Source organism: Larimichthys crocea, chromosome XXIV (genome assembly GCF_000972845.2).
Source record: "Larimichthys crocea isolate SSNF chromosome XXIV, L_crocea_2.0, whole genome shotgun sequence".
NCBI lineage: Eukaryota > Metazoa > Chordata > Actinopteri > Sciaenidae > Larimichthys > Larimichthys crocea.
Genome location: NC_040034.1, coordinates 5,749,844 through 5,767,279, shown reverse-complemented (window position 1 = coordinate 5,767,279; position 17,436 = coordinate 5,749,844). Strand labels below are relative to the sequence as shown.

At 43.4% G+C, this 17,436-nt stretch overlaps 2 protein-coding genes across 3 annotated transcripts; one reads left to right on the top strand and one right to left on the bottom strand.

The window, feature by feature from the left end:
• Positions 1–1,855: 1,855 nt before the first annotated feature.
• Positions 1,856–7,050, bottom strand: srp54 (signal recognition particle 54). The gene is made up of 17 exons (XM_010755850.3): positions 6,809–7,050; positions 5,650–5,761; positions 5,415–5,512; positions 5,185–5,276; positions 5,003–5,087; positions 4,783–4,887; positions 4,625–4,691; positions 4,480–4,537; positions 4,239–4,389; positions 3,976–4,124; positions 3,724–3,824; positions 3,520–3,606; positions 3,339–3,412; positions 3,139–3,247; positions 2,660–2,830; positions 2,482–2,577; positions 1,856–2,381 (listed from the first exon to the last, which is right to left on the bottom strand). Exons 3-17 carry the CDS (start codon positions 5,490–5,492, stop codon positions 2,290–2,292), a joined length of 1,515 nt encoding a protein of 504 aa, XP_010754152.1. The 5' UTR covers positions 5,493–5,512; positions 5,650–5,761; positions 6,809–7,050; the 3' UTR covers positions 1,856–2,289.
• A 6,386-nt stretch (positions 7,051–13,436) lies between these two features.
• On the top strand, positions 13,437–17,213 carry LOC104938284 (uncharacterized). 2 transcript variants are annotated; one of them, XM_027274795.1, is made up of 8 exons: positions 13,437–13,916; positions 14,060–14,181; positions 14,554–14,692; positions 14,781–14,902; positions 15,122–15,232; positions 16,335–16,441; positions 16,643–16,733; positions 16,812–17,213. In XM_027274795.1, the coding sequence occupies exons 1-8, from the start codon at positions 13,820–13,822 to the stop codon at positions 16,926–16,928; spliced, it is 906 nt and encodes a 301-aa protein (XP_027130596.1). In that variant the 5' UTR covers positions 13,437–13,819; the 3' UTR covers positions 16,929–17,213. The 2 variants fall into 2 exon arrangements, with proteins under 2 accessions (XP_027130596.1, XP_027130597.1); XM_027274796.1 differs by having other exon boundaries at positions 13,440–13,916; positions 16,815–17,213.
• Positions 17,214–17,436: the final 223 nt, after the last annotated feature.

Here is a 17,436-nt window from a genome sequence, read left to right as displayed (position 1 = left end):
TGAAGGTAAGTGCAATCACACATTTCCTGACAGAGTGAGACATCATGCGTACAGAGGAGGTGGAGCCTCACCCAGACTGAACAGCGTCAGATACCTCATTAACATAATTAATCAATAATCAATCAAAGGTTTGACTGACAGTCAACAACATGAACATTTGGACAGACTGATGAGAAAGTTCCAGACTTTAAACATGCTGCTTCATTCCTGCTTCTAATGATCCACAACTAATGACAACACAGACCAGGGGCGGACTGGTGCAAAAAGTGGCCCGGGAATTTAGTACCTGACCGGCCCGGTTAGCAAGCTATAAAAATAATTTTATCACATTACAGCCACCCACCTGACCAGCATCCCCCTCCCAGCCATGCAGACCCGGCTCTCTCTCTGTCATTCACACTCAAACACACCATACTGGAGAACTAAAGTACTGTAGGGCGGACTGTGGGCACTCCCCCAGAAAAAGTTTGTGATTTTCAACACATAAATGATTCATTCTGGTGTACTCTGAAGAGAAAATAAAGGTAAAAGACAACATTGCTTCAGATTTTTTTTTTTAAAGCAGATTTAGTACTGACTGAGGTTCCCATCATTGTAATGGCAAGAATGGCTGGAGTGTATGTAACTGGTCTAGTGGGGAGCTGCGGCTTTTTTTAAAAATCTTTTGGCCTGGACCAGCCTTTCACCATGGGCCTCTGAGGCCACCCTTTCTTCTTCCACCACTCCTGTCCTATTCACATCTGTATCTTAATAGCTGTACTGTCAGATATTAAATATGAAAAGAGACTCCCACATGCTCCAGCTTTACACGTCCTGAGATTTTCAGCCAACTATGATTATAGAATATATTAGCCTACCCTTTACCGCAGGTAGCCCACACACACACACACACACACACACATCTGTTTCTGTACTCTCTCTCTCTGTACCGGGCTGCCTGTTATTTTGTTATTTTGGGCTCCTAATAAGAGGCATCGCCCAACCTGACCGGACGCGCCCGGAATTAATGCTCGTCACTAGCGTTAATAAGTCACTCCTCTCTCTCATAGACGGTAGAAAAACGTAAACACACTAACGTCAGCGCGTCACTTAAGCACCACACCGTACTGGGCCGGCCCACTAACCCACCAGGAAAACTAGGCCAGTCCGCCCCTGGTGGTGGGCCGCCGGTCATCCTGTGATTCTCCAGATGACCAGTCCGACCTGACAGACACACACAGACACAGAGACACACATTTACATGTAGTCATTTAGCAGACGCTTTTATCAAAAGTGACTTACAAAAAAGGGAAACAATCATGGTAAGGTGCGACTAGGACATGTTAGTGCATCAATAAGTACTGTGACAGTACTAAGCGGTTAGATGCGTCACAGCTGTTGGTAGTGTTGTAGAGGAGGTCCTCTCTGCAGAGCTGGAGGTCTTCAGGAGGTCTGTGAAGGTAGAGAGGGACGCCTCTGATCTGGTAGGAACTGGTAGGACGTTTCACCAACGGGGACCAACAGATAAAAAAGTTTGGACTGTCCTGAACGTACGGGTGGCAGAGCCAGGCGTCGTTCGAGTGCAGCAGACGTGAGGTTAACCTGCCTGTATAAGGGCGTTCAGGTAGGTAGGTGCAGTTCCAGAAACAACTTTGTAGGCGAGCATTAGAGATTTGAATTTATTGCAGGCTGCAACAGGTAGCCAGTGGAGCTCCATGAGCAGCGGGGTGACGTGACCTTTTGGGCTGGTTGTAGACCAGGCGCACCACCGCGTTCTGGATCATCTGAAGAGGTTACACACACAGAGACACACACGCATACACTAATGGTGTGTGTTGTAGATGATCACAGTAATGAAATAAAAACACTGTGCGGGTTTAAAATGGTGAAATACAAATTGTTTATTATATGACAAAAATACTGTCACTAACTAATGTTATCTTCATCATCATCATCATCATGTGGCGTCTCCTCGTCCAATTAGGACGGACTTTCTGCTCGGTTTAAATCTTATACACAAACATCTTATACAGAATTAAATTAATGAACATCTTCCTCACGGCTCCTCTTCATCGGTTAAAGGAGCAGTCCAAAGAAGAAGAAGAAATGTCAGACTGCCCCTTTAAAGCCACTCTTTGTTTTTACTAAAAGCAGAAATCTTAATTTTCCTGTGAGAAGCAGCAGAGGACACAACAAACTCCACATCCTGCTTTTATTTGTGTCTTTGTTTCTCCTGAAGCCCCCAACCCCATCCCCACCTGTCAGGAGGCGGAGCTTGTTAATGTTTTAAGGCAGCTGTTTGGTCGGCGGTCACATGTTGTTGAATCCCATCATGCCCTTCATGTTGCCGGCAGCTCCCTGCTGGAACTGACGCATCATGGACTGAAGACCTGCCATACCACCTTAAAAGAAAAAAAGGAAGGATCATTATAATTGATTATTAATTATTGATGATTGTTGATCAGCCTGTAGACGTCTGCAGGTCCGTTCAGCAGGTCTCACCCATGTGGTGCAGGACTCGGGGGTCCATCATTTTGGCCATCTGCTGGTTTAGTTTGGCCATCTGAGACGGGTTCACGTTCTTCGACATGTCTCCTCCTGAAAACCACATCAGATAGGTTTCAAGCTCGGTCCGATTCAGTCCCCCACAGTGTGTGACCCACATTAACCCGGTCTTTACCTTTGAACAGTCCCTTGATGCCGCCCATCTTCTTGACCATCTGGGCGAACTTGGTGTACTGAGTCAGCAGCTCCTGGACGTCTCTGGTGGCGACTCCGGACCCCCGGGCCACCCTCTGGATCCTGTTGGGCTGCTTACTGAACAGCTTAGCTCCATCTTTACTGTCCAGTTCTTAAGAAAGACGGACAGAGACCATTAACCAGTAGAACCAAAAGAACCAGTAGAAGCAACAGAATCAGTAGAATCAGTAAGGAAAAGAGACATGAAGAAGCTGGTTTATATCTGACATCACTTCCTGTGTTAGAGATGATCTCAACACCTGAACACGGAATTCTGGTTAACACAGTTGTTGGTTATTTTCTTGTTGATGTTTCATCTGCAGACTGACATTGAGAAGATTTGACTTATGCCACTGTGCCAACGAAAGCTGCATCACAACCTTGTATCACATGATCTATGTGTGTGTGTGTGTGTGTTACCCTGGTCGTTCATGCTGTCCATGATGGTCATCAGTTTCTTCAGTCTGGCCATTGATTCCTGTTCGTTTCCTTTACTCATGAAGTCTGTCCCAAAGCCAGGAATCATCCCCTGAATGCACCAGAGACAGGCAGACGTTTAAAGCCGAAGTCATGTGACTGAAGCCGAGGTCATGTGACATGTCATGTGGGCGTGTGTTTACCATGATCTGTCCGAAGGGTCCCATCTTCATGATGTTCTGGAACTGCTCGTACATGTCTCTGAGGGTGAACTGACCTGGAGGTCAGAGGCCATAAGTCAGGCTTCATACCCACAATGCATTGCATTTACCACAGCCCACAGAGAGCCTGAGGGACGTCACGTTACAGATGACAGACACTCACCGTGTTTCAGTTTGTCGATCAGCTCCTCGTTATCATCCAGTTTCAGCTCATTCACTCTGTCAATCAAACCCTCGATGTCACCCATTCCTGACAGGAAGGGGAGGAGTTATTAAGGTTTTCATGGACAGGCTTACAAACATGTGGATGGATGGACGTGTTTGTGTGTATGTGCTGTGTTTCCACATCAGTCACCACGAGACATACCGAGCAGTTTGCTGATGAACGGCTGAGTTTTAAACGGCTCGAAGTCATCGATGTGTTCTCCTGTTCCGATGAAGATGATGGGACTCCGGGTGGCTGCCACACTGACAGGAAACAGAATAGGAAACAATGTCAACGCAACATAGAAAGGAAACAAAAGAAGAAACCATGTCAACGCAACACCCAGAGGAAACAAGAAGAAACATCAATGCAACACACAGAAAACGGCAGAAGAAGAAACAACACAAGTCTTACGCGCTCAGAGCTCCTCCTCCTTTAGCGTGTCCGTCCAGCTTGGTGACGATCACGGACGCCACGTCCACTTTGTCTTTGAATGCTTTCGCCTGAGACTCACAGGCCTGACCGATCGATGCGTCCATTACGTACACTATGTTGTCTGGTTGCTATGGAAACATAGGTAAAATGACATGGAGTAGGTGAGACAGCCACACACACACACACCTTCAGTCAGTCTAGATACAGACCGCTGTCCTGTGGTGGTGCGTTCAGGCACTTACCACAGCATTAGAGACTTGCAGCATCTCTTCAAACAGCGAGTCTTCCTGTTTGTGTCGTCCGCTCGTGTCCACGATGATGATCTCAAAGTTCTCGGCTTTGAACTTCTCGACGCCCTCTGCAGCGATCACCACCGGGTCCATCTCTGTGTAACTGAACACAACACAGGTGAGACAGGTGAGACATGACACACAGACAGACAGCAGAGGGCGCCACCTGTCTGACCACTGATGAATAACTCACCTGCCGTAGAACGGGATTCTGGCTTTGGTGGCGTTCTGTTTGAGCTGATCGAAGGCGCCTGAGAGGAGAAGAAGAAACACTTAATGTACTACAACTGAAGTCAAGTGAAGCGTCAGAGTGACGCATGAGGATGTGAAGCGTGTACCGGCTCTGAAGGTGTCGGCACAGATCAGGCAGGTCTTCCAGCCTTTTCTCTGGTAGTAGTAGGCGAGCTGCAGGAAACAAAGAGGTCAGTGAGACAGAAGGGGGTGGGGTCTATCTACGGGGGACAGGGTTAGGTCTCAGGCGTGTGTGTGTTGTCACCTTGGAGCAGGTTGTTGTTTTCCCACTGCCCTGCAGACCAACAAACATGATGACGTTGTTCTTTCCTTTTGTGGGAGTCCAGGCCTTCACACCGGGGTCCACCAGCTGGAAATACACAGTACACACACATAATACACATAATACACGCAGCAGACATACAGACTTAAAACATATGAAGTCCTGGAAACCTTTCATGCTTTTCCAGGCCTGATGTTCTGACCTTGACGAGCTCCTTGAACACGGCATGTTGGATCATCCTCCTCTTGTTCAGACCTGAAGCCATCTCCTCCAAATCTATGGCAGACCTGCAGGGACAAAAACCACAGAGAGCACGTTCAGTCACAGCTAACCTGGATCAGGACCAGATTCTGGATCAGGACCAGATTCTGGATCAGGACTCACTTGACGTTCTCTCTCAGCTGTTTGACCAGTTTGATGTTGACGTCGGCTTCTAGCAGAGCAGCACACACCTCCTTTAACATGGCGTTCAACACCTGAGGCAGGCAGACAGGCAGACAGACAGACAGACAGACAGACAGACAGACAGACAGACAGACAGACAGACAGACAGACAGGTTAAGTTATTTTAGATCTTTCTAGTCACATGACCTCTGTGTGTCGTGTGCAGTTACCTCTTCATTGATAATGGTGGCATTGCTGAGCGACCTCAGCGCTGACGTGATCTTCCTGCCCAGGTCGGCTAACACCATGATGGCAGTCTGAAGTGATCCTGAAACAGGAAGTCACATGGACCCATTAACAGACATCCGTGTGGTTAATGAACCATTATTATGAACAAGAGGCGACAGGAAACAGCGTGTGACTCTACCTCCTCAGACAGGTAACAGGTGACCTACAAACACTTACCGTGTGTTAAAACCAAAATCTGTGTGTGTGGAGGGGAACCCCCCTACTGAGCGCGCTCAGTCAGCAGGTCAGATGACAGGTGAAGACTGCAGCACGCAGCCACACAAACTTCCTGTACAGAGGAGAGAGAAGTGAATACATGAACTCACCACGGAGGTCTGTAAACACAACACGAGACTGTCGGACTGATGCCTCAGGTGAGTGACTGTAAAGGTAAAACACCTGACAGTGAACTCAGGTACACAGGAAGTAAGATATCGCCATGGAGACGGTGTGTTTGTTTTGGTCTATGTTCACATGGTCTAACATTAAAGCAACATTGGTCTAACATTAAAGTAACGTTGGTCTAACGTTAAAGTAACGTTGGTCTAACACTAAAGTAACGTTGGTCTAACGTTAAAGTAACGTTGGTCTAACACTAAAGTAACGTTGGTCTAACACTAAAGTAACGTTGGTCTAACGTTAAAGTCAGTCAGTCTGTGGTCATGTGACGTCACGGACACGTCATGAATTGTTTAAATGTTTCTTAAAGGGACAGCGCAGGGAGCTTTAGTTCACTTCAAACTGAGAATAGGTTTATTTTGGAACGTTCTGTCAACGCTACAGAAACACTAGCTAACTTAAGTATGATATGGTTGTCTGAATGTTGTCTGAATGTTGTCTGAATGTTAGTTACTGGTTTGATATATTGATTACTGATCAGGTTTATTATCAGCTGATCGTGATCAGTTTCTAACAGCCGGAAATGATCGATCCTTGTGTGTATTTTAACTACAACGTTAAACTAACGTTAAACTAACGTTATATTAACGCTGCGTTAGAACAGCTGTTCACTCGTCGTCTCTCGTCCAATCAGATCACTCGGTGTTATCAGTTATCGATCGTTTCTTCTGCAGTTTGATTGGATGTTACAGATTATTGATGACGTGGTGTGATCAGCTGATAGACAGATATTCAGTCTCGTGACGTCATCGATACTCATATTGATCATCGTGCTAACGTTAGCTTAGCTGCTAGCAGCTAGCCGCAGCGCAGGTTAGCAGTTAGCAGCTAAGTTAGCTGTGTTGACACGTTCGGGTCACAGATCAACTTAAACTCCGCTCATACGTTTATTTAAAGTTTATTTAACGTTGTCTGAAGGTTGTCTGGGGGTTCTTACCGTCTGTCGGAGCGTTTGATCCACAGCAGCTCAGAGGAGCGTCAGCCAATCACAGCTGACCCGGAAACACATCAGCGCTTCTTCTTCTTCTTTGTTTAACGGCAGTCTGCAGCAGTGTGTTGCGCATACCGCCCCTGCTGGACTTTACTTCTCTACTGCTTCCTCTTTGTGCTCTTCTTTTCATGAACCCAGTTCAGATGTCTCAGCGTGATTGAAACTCCACTGTTCCTCCTGCAGCCTGCTATCATCTCTGCCTCTCTTTCATCTCCATGACAACCATCACATGCTCCACTGTTTCTCTCCACAGCTACACCGACCAGCTGGATGTTTTCCTGATATACAGAGTGTGTAACACACTGACAGGGGCCCCAAAAAATAAATATGGGGCGAAAAGCTGCGCAGAGGGGGCCCAATTTGATTTTTTTCTCATGGGGCTCAAAATTCCGGGTGGTGCCCCCTGAGTGTGTTATTCAGTTTACTGTGCACTATTCTTAGTCTGCTCATGATCACCTGCTCTGCAAACCTCCACCACACCCCACCTCTCCTGCTACACCTTGTGCTTTATATAAATGTCTCCCCTTTTCCTGCTTCTTCCAATTTTGTTTCCATTGATTGATTATTTCTTTCCATATTAAACTTTTCCTTCTGCATTTCATAGTTTTACTTTCATTTCCACCTCCTCTTTCTTTACCACCTCCTCTTTCTTTACCACCACCACCTCTTTCTTTACCACCTCCTCTTTCTTTACTGCTTTTTCGTTCCCTTGTTAAGTGAGCTGGTTCCGACATGAACGTTATTTCCCTTCCTGCTGTGTTAATCTGGATGTTTTAACAGTGTTTCATATCATATTTCCTGATGTGTTTTTGTTGTTCTATTTTTAATGCTTAGAGTGATGAAACTGAATCACTACATATGACTGTCTTCCTGTCCACCCTGTCCTCCACCTGTCCTTTACCTGTCCTCCACCCATTCTATTGTCAGTAATATTGCACATAGCTCCACCGCATATATGCTTAAATGATCTGATGTTCTCTTTGACATTGTGATATGATGACTGAACCACCACTGCTGTGCCTGTTGCTCCTGTTTTCAGTTCTTTTGAATCTATCTGTGTATATGTAAACATAATCTTCATACTTTTCATTTACGTAATTCTAAAATTCCTGTACTTGGTCCGCTGATTTATTTCTTCTTTTGATGTTCCATATTTCTAGATCTACTCTTGCTTCTTGTATCATCCATTCTGGTGTTATCGTCCACAGAACTGTTGGGCTGAATTCTATCTGCTGTTAGTTGTTCTGCTATTCCCTCACTGACCCACCCAAAGCTTGATTTTTGTTATTTCTCCTTTTTCCAACACATCTCCAAGACTCTCTTTGTTGGATGGTCTTCATTGTGTCCTTTTAGGTTTATCCAGTAATTGGCTATAAGCTGTTTCCTTCTGAGCCATAATGTCATTTCTCCTGCTTCAACCTGAAGGGAACATACTGGGGCTGTTTTCATTGCTCCTAGGCAAGTTCTTAATGCTCGAGCTTGAATAACATCTATCTGCGAGGACAGGTTTATCTGATCCATACCCCACACTACCGTACTCTATTCTAGAACTAATTAATGCTACGTATATATATTTTAATGACATAAAATCAGCTTCCCAATCTAACCCGGCCAAACACCTCATAACATTCAATATTCCCTTACTTTTTTAACTATTCCCTTCACATGTTCTTTCCACATTAATCTAGAATCAAAAATCAATCCCAAGAATCCCATGCTGTTTACTCTTTCTAAGTTCCTTCCATATAAGTTTAATGTTTTATTTTCACAAGAACATTACTTTACTTTTTTCCACTGAAAATTTAAAACCCCATTCTGCGTTTTTCCACTTGATCTATCTCTTCCTGTAATTTCTTAACTATGTGATCTATGTTGCCTCCCCTCTTCCATAATGCCCGATTATCTGCAAACAGAGATCTTCCCATTCCTGTTCTGGCATACTGTCAAATATATCATCATTGTAAATAGTGTAGGACTTATACCACTCCCCTGCGGCGTACCATTCTCTACAATATAACTTTCTGAGATCTCCGACCCAATTTTAACCTGGATGACCCTTTCCCTTAGAAAATCCATAACCCAGTTAAATAAGTTTTCCTCAATTCCCATTTGATGCATCTTAATCATCAAACTTTCTCTCCACAACATGTCATTAGCTGTTTCGACATCAAAGAACACTGCAGCCACCGTTTCTTTATTTACCTGTGCTTTCCTGATGTCATCTTCTAAACACACTACAGGATCCATTGTGCTCCTACCTCCACTAAATCCAATCGATCCACAGAACTTCCTCCAATACGACCTCTTTGCTTGTCTTATTGTTTTCCTTACCATTGCTTGTGCTTGCTTATATTGGATCAGATGTTGAAAGATATGGTATCTTTTAACTAACTTAAATGCTTTGTTTCTGCTCTTTACTGCTTGCTTGCATTTTATTATCCCACCATGGTACTAACTTATTCATCTTCCTGCCTCTACTTTTAGGTATAGAGCTGGTTGCTGCTAATATGATCCTCTGCTTTATTTCCCTATCCATCATTTCGTCTTCCATATTATCACTAATCTGAGACCGATTTTTATCGCATTCCTTCATGAATTCAACCCAGTTAGCTTTTTCTAATATCAATCTTCCCCCCGCTCTCTCCGTGGCCTGTACTGTTGTTATATTTATTATATTATATATAGGATAATGGTCACTTCCTATAGTCCCTAATGATATACATTCCATTCACATGATGGAGCTAATGCATTGGTCTCTATTGTCAGATCTAATACAGACTCCTTCCCAGTATTTACATCTATCCTCTTCCCTCTCCCATAATTCACACAAACCAGATTCTTCCCATCTAACAATTCCTCCACAATCTCCCCATTGCAGTCATTCTTCTCGCTACCCCATAATGTATTATGAGCATTAAAATCTCTACACCACACTGTGTTCCCATTGTTTTTGCCTTCCATTTCTTCCAATTTCATAATGTCCAACTATCTGCATGGGTTATAAAAAATTATTATTGCCAGTTTCCTCTTTCCTATCCATACTTTTATTATAATACTCTCCATCTCAATTCCAATAAGCTATGAGTAGCTGTAAACACTCAGCATTAGAAAAATACATATGTTGGTTTGGTGCCTATATCCTAAACATAAGGAGTAAACATTTATAATCATCACTTTAAAAGTTACATACGTTGTTTCTGGTGCCTGTTTGTTTCCCAGATATATTAGTGTGTGTGTGAATGGGTGTATAAGAGACATTAACTTAAAGAACTTTGTAGAAAGGCGCTTTATGAAGTTCAGTCCATTTCCTTTTATTAGTTTACTGGCAGATCTGCCACATCCAATATGGCGGACCCGTTGATGTATCGCGACCAACGACCAACCCGCTCAATGCGGCGTCTGTGTATATATGTCTGCGTGTATATGTCTATGTATATATGTCTATGTATATATGTCTGTGTGTATATGTCTGCGTGTATATGTCTGCGTGTATATGTCTCAGTGTATATGTCTGCGTGTATATGTCTGCGTGTATATGTCTGCGTGTATTTGTCTGCGTGTATATGTCTGCGTGTATATGTCTGTGTATATATCTGCGTGTATATGTCTGCGTGTATATGTCTGCGTGTATTTGTCTGCGTGTATATGTCTGTAGTGTATTTGTCTGCGTGTAATGTCTGCGTTGTAATATGTCTGTGTATATATCTGCGTGTATATGTCTGCGTGTATATGTCTGCGTGTATATGTCTGTGTATTTGTCTGCTTGTATATGTCTCAGTGTATATGTCTGCGTGTATATGTTTGTGTGTATATGTCTGTATGTATATGTCTGCGTGTATATGTCTGCGTATATGTCTGCGTGTATATGTCTGTGTGTATATGTCTGCGTGTATGTCTGTGTGTATATGTCTGCGGTGTATTTGTCTGCGTTGTGTATATGTTGCGTGTATATGTCTGTGTATATGTCTGCGTGTATATGTCTCGTTGTATATGTCTGCGTTGTATTTGTCTGCGTTGTATATTCTGCGTGTATATGTCTGTGTATATATCTGCGTGTATATGTCTGCGTGTATATGTCTGTGTATTTGTCTGCTTGTATATGTCTCAGTGTATATGTCTGCGTGTATATGTTTGTGTGTATATGTCCTGTGTGTATATGTCTGCGTGTATATGTCTGCGTATATGTCTGCGTGTATATGTCTGCGTGTTATGTCTGTGTATGTCTGTTTTTTTTTCTTTTTGTTCTGCGTGTATATGTCTGGGTGATGTCTGGTGTAATGTCTGCGTATATGTCTGCGTGTATATGTCTGCGGTATATGTCTGTTGTGGTATATGTCTCAGTGTATATGTCTGCGTGTATATGTCTGGTGTATATGCTGCGTGTATAGTATATGTCTGCGTATATGTCTGCGTGTATTGTCTGCGTGTATGTATTTGTCTGCGTTGTATATGTCTGTGTATATATCTGCGTGTATATGTCTGCGTGTATTTGTCTGCGTGTATATGTCTGCGTGTATATGTCTGCGTGCTGCGGTATTATGTCTGCGTGTATTGTCTGCGTATATGTCTGCGTGTATTGTCTGGGGTTATGTGTCGGTGTATATGTCTTGTATATGTTGCGTGTATTTGTCTGCGTTGATATGTCTGCGTGTATATGTCTGGTGTGTATTCGGGTATTGTCTGCGTGTATATGTCTGTTGTATATTCTGCGTGTATATTGTCTGCGTGTATTAGTCTGTGTATTTTGTTGCTTGTATATGTCTCAGTGTATATGTCTGCGTGTATATTGTTTGTGTGTATATGTCTGGTGTATTGTCGTATATATGTCCTGCGGTATTATGTCTGCGTGTATATGTCTGCGTGTTATATGTGTGCTTGGTATATGTCATGTGTATATATCTGCGTGTATAGTCTGCGTGTATATGTCTTGTGTATATGTCTGCTGTATATGTCTCGTGTATATGTCTGCGTTGTGTATATGTTTGTGTGTGTATATGTCTGTGTGTATAGGTGTCTGCGTGTATATGTCTGGTATATGTCTGCTTGTTATGTCTATGTCTGCGTGTTTATATGTCTGTGTAGTGTATATGTCTGCGTGTATATGTCTGTGTGTATATGTCTGCGTGTATATGTCTGCGTATATGTCTGCGTGTATATGTCTGCGTGTATATGTCTGTGTAGTGTATATGTCTCAGTGTATATGTCTGCGTGTATATGTCTGAGTGTATATGTCTGCGTGTCATTGTCTGTCTGCGGTATATGTCTGGCGTTGTATTGTCCTGCGTGTTAGTATTGTCTGGTGTATATTGTCTGTGCTGTATTATATGCGGTGTGTATATGTCTGCGTGTTTTGTCTGCGTGTAATGTCTGCGTGCGTATACTAGTGTATATGTCTGCGTGTATATGTCTCAGTGTATATGTCTGCGTGTATATGTTTGCGTGTATATGTCTGTGTGTATATGTTTGTGTGTATATGTCTCAGTGTATATGTCTGCGTGTATATGTCTGCGTGTATATGTCTGCGTGTATATGTCTGCGTGTATATGTCTGCGTGTATATGTCTGTGTGTATATGTCTGCGTGTATATGTCTGCGTGTATATGTCTGCGTGTATATGTCTGCGTGTATATGTCTGCGTGTATATGTCTGCGTGTATGTGTCTGTGTAGTGTATATGTCTCAGTGTATATGTCTGCGTGTATATGTCTCAGTGTATATGTCTGCGTGTATATGTCTGCGTATATGTCTGCGTGTATATGTCTGTGTAGTGTATATGTCTCAGTGTATATGTCTGCGTGTATATGTCTGCGTGTATATGTCTGCGTGTATATGTCTCAGTGTATATGTCTCAGTGTATATGTCTGTGTGTATATGTCTCAGTGTATATGTCTGTGTGTATATGTCTGGGTGTATATGTCTGCGTGTATATGTCTGCGTGTATATGTCTCAGTGTATATGTCTCAGTGTATATGTCTGTGTGTATATGTCTCAGTGTATATGTCTGTGTGTATATGTCTGGGTGTATATGTCTCGGTGTATATGTCTCGGTGTATATGTCTGGGTGTATATGTCTGGGTGTATATGTCTCAGTGTATATGTCTGCGTGTATATGTCTCAGTGTATATGTCTGTGTGTATATGTCTGGGTGTATATGTCTCAGTGTATATGTCTGAGTGTATATGTCTGCGTGTATATGTCTGCGTGTATATGTCTGAGTGTATATGTCTGCGTGTATATGTCTGCGTGTATATGTCTGAGTGTATATGTCTGTGTGTATATGTCTGTGTGTATATGTCTGCGTGTATATGTCTGTGTGTATATGTCTGCGTGTATATGTCTATGGTTGTAACCGTCTCTGACCGTAAACCACCGTTAGAATACACGACTGCCACTTCCTGTCAACAAACCATCAACAGGACGTCATTAAAATCATCAGCTGATCATGTTTAATTTAAATTTTAACATGATCAGCTGATCCTGATTCAATAATAATGGTCGATCATCAGAATTTGATTATTGAATCAATAAAGTTTTCAAAGAGAAAAAAACGGAACTGCTTCCGGCTGGTTTTTTTAAGGTGGTCTGGAGGGTTGCTGGAGAAACTCGTGACCTTTCACCTCACCTTCTTTCAAGGGTCACACCTGTATTTACGTCACGTGTTCGAAGCGTTATCACCTGAACAGGTAAACAGCTGTGTGACAGCTGATGCGTAGATGCGTCCAATCAGAGATGTCCACAGGTTCCACCTTAAAGGTCAGACACGTTCCTGAGCGGACCTGAACACAGAACCAGAGCGGAACCACAGCAGAACCAGAGCAGAACCACAGCAGAACCAGAGCGGAACCACAGCAGAACCACAGCAGAACCAGAGCGGAACCAGAGCAGAACCACGGCAGAACCAGAGCGGAACCACAGCAGAACCACAGCAGAACCAGGTGAGACCCGGTCCGACTGACGACATGAATTTCTCTGAAGCCAGAGCGGAAGTGATGCAGCTGCTGAACAGAGTGGACCCGCGTGACCTCCAAAAAGTGCTGAACTGGATCCGAACCTCAGGTAAACAAACCTGGATCCTTCGAACACTGAGCATACTGTCAGTTATCAGTGATCGATGTATTGATCTGTACTTTCATCTAAAGTAACGTAATGTAACGCAGTAGAGATGACGTGACCTCTCTGGGCCTCCGTACTTCCTGTAGATCAGCTGGACGAGCTGCTGTCTGACAACAGGAAGGTGATTCTGCAGAACATCTCAGAACACCTGAGAGTCCGACTGCCCCCAGAGGCCATGCTCCCCTCAGAGACTACTGCATACAGCAAGGTACTACTGTAATACTACTGCATACGGCAAGGTACTACTGCATACAGCAAGGTACTACTGTAAAACTACTGCATACAGCAAGGTACTACTGTAAAACTACTGCATACAGCAAGGTACTACTGCATACAGCAAGGTACTACTGTAATACTACTGTAAAACTACTGCATACAGCAAGGTACTACTGTAAAACTACTGCATACAGCAAGGTACTACTGTAATACTACTGAATACAGCAAGGTATTACTGTAATACTACTGTAATACTACTGCATACAGCAGGTATTACTTGTAATACTACTGTAATACTACTGTATACATCAAGGTATTACTTGTAATACTACTGCAGTACTACTGTAATACTCTGATGTTTCAGATGCAGCAGCGCATTCGGCCCACGCTCCACGTCGACGGCTTCCTGTATGATGAAGATCAGGTGGACGCTCTGTGTGAGGAGGGAACCATGAGCCGATCGTACTGTCTGTCCTGCGGGTCGTACAGAACTGCACCTCTGGGTCAGAACATCTTCATCGTCCTCTTCAACGTCCTGATCACTGACGTGACGTCTGTTGACGTCTTCTTCTTCTGTTGTTCCTCGTGCAGACTTCCTGTCTCACTCGTTCTCCGTGTCAGAACTTCAGTTTCTGTTTGAGAACGTTCTTCCTGACCTGAGCGGGCGGACGCTGGTGGACGTGGGCTCCAGGCTGGGAGCGGTCCTGTATGGGGTCAGTAGAACCCGGGTCAGACGTCTAAATCATAATCAGCAAAGTAACACTTCCTGATGATATGATTCAGTGTGACAGCACTTCCTGTTGAAATCATCATATTTGATGTCATCCTGTACATCCAAACAGGAACTGCTAATGGCTAATTCAGCTAAATAAGAGTGTGTGTGTGTGTGTGTGTGTGTGTGTGTGTGTGTGTGTGTGTGTGTGTGTGTTTAGGGTCATGTGTTCAGCTCGGCCTCTCGGCTCGTTGGTTTGGAGATTAATGAAGAGTTTGTTAAACTGCAGCAAGAAGTTCTGAACAAATACAAGATGACGGACAGAACCCAGGTTACACACACTGCACACACACACACACTGCACACACACTACAGTACAACATGTTGTGAAGTTGAACAGGAGAACACTGGACCGACAGTAGAACCCAGGGCCGTTTCTAGCTGTCTGGGGGCCCTACGCCAGGTGCTATTTAGTCAAACCCTGAGAACTTTCTTTAACCTTTTTAGGTGATCTGTGACGATGCAACAGTCTGTCTGTTAGGAGGAAAACATTAATAATTGTTCCTGAAAAATGTTGATGGTAAACTTTGAAAACAAGGCGATATACTACTTACTTAAATAAATAAAAATACAATGAAGCTGCCTCCATATTAATGTATGATCAGTCATATGTTTACATTATTATAAACTATTCAAATAAATAAACATTTACATATTTTATATTATCATTATATTTGGGGAGAATTAGAAGTAGCTTTCTTTATTTGTAGACAGACAAACCAACTCATTTGTTATGTGAAACACTTAATAAAGTTTTTTTTATAGGTTATATAAGCTGCTCTGATCAGGAAGCTGTGACTGTTTGAGGGTTAATCAATGAGTGATGTCTGTCGACAGGTATGACGGGATGATTGACAGCTGCATCATTACTGAGTCTGTTTTGATGTGCAAACAATAAAAAACTAAACTAGTGAGAATAATAACTAAAGTTTCAGGTAGTAAGAAACATTTACATGTAACATGTAACAAATGTTGTGTTCTGATGCCATGATGTAAATGTTAATGGTGTCTACAGTTATTCTCACTTTACTGAATGGCAAGCGGCTGTCAATCATACCTGTCTGCAGACGTCACTCACAGCCTGACGTGACAGATGTTTTTGACTTGATTTTGATAATTAAAAAGCATTTTAACGATGTAACAACACATGAGAATACAACAAATGAGTTGGTTTGTCTGTTTACAAAAGACCGGTACTTTTAATTCTAATAATACATGTATTGAGGCTGAACTTGCATGTTGGGGGCCCCCTGGTGGCTGCGGGGCCCCATGCATCCGCATGATCCGCATATAGCAAGAAACGGCTCTGGTCGAAACAACAGTAGAACCAACAGTAGAACCAGCCGATGTGTGATGACTGTGATGGCCTGCAGGTCCTCCACACTGATGTCTGTCTGCAGAACATTCTGCTCCAGAACGCTGACGTTCTCATCATGAACAACGTCTTTGAGTTCTTCATGGAGCCCAGTGAGCAAGTCGGGTCAGGACACACACACACAAATATACAAATAGAGAACAGAAGTCATGACATCACTTCCTGTCTAACTACAGTTTATTTTCCATGATTTTCAAAAATCAAAACAAGTGAAGTCTGTTCCAACAAAACCTGTAAGATCTGTGTGTGTGTGTGTGTGTGTGTGTGTGTGTGTGTGTGTGTGTGTGTGTGTGTGTGTGTGTTCAGAGCGTGGAGGTTCATCATGGAGAACTTCAGGAAGAAAGGTGCTCTGCTGGTCACAGTTCCCGCTCTGGAGGACAGTCTGAATGCTCTGCAGGTCGAACACTAAGACAAAGAAATACTCTTATTCTGAAACTCATCTTTCAATAATTAACCACTTCCTGTTTGTGTCCAGCAGGGGGCACTGCAACCCGGTTGGGTTGAGGAACTTCCTGTGGACTACGATGTTTACCTGGGCAGAGACGTGGACCCTGAAGCACTCAGACAGATCCACCTGTACAGGGTCATCTGATCTGGACTGGTCTGATCTTGATTGGATTGGACTGGACTGGTCTGGTCTGGTCTGATCTGGTTCATGAACTTGTCAGGGCTGAGTTAAAGGTTGAAGTTCAGATGGATGGTCAAAAGTTCTGAACCGTTTGGATTGTTCTACAGTTTCCAGCTCTGGACCAGATCGTGGTCGCTGTGATGTCACTCTGGTCATGTCGTCATGTTAATCTGTTTTGTGTTGCCCATCTTAAACCGGTCCAAACCAGCTCAAACTGGTTGTTTTTATAATAAAGAGATGAAGAACTGAGACAGACTCTGATGATTTATTCCACACTGAATCAAACTGAAGTTCTTCTGACCCGTCCACACAGAGCAGGTCCAGACCAGCCCAACAATGACCACCATGAACAGAACCCGGATTGTGGTGGGTCGTGGCGGATCTGGGCGGGTCGTGGCCAATGACAGTATAAAGAATGAACGGAGCCTGAGGTCATTCTCAGGTTTCTGAAGCTATTTTGAAGTGGAAATTA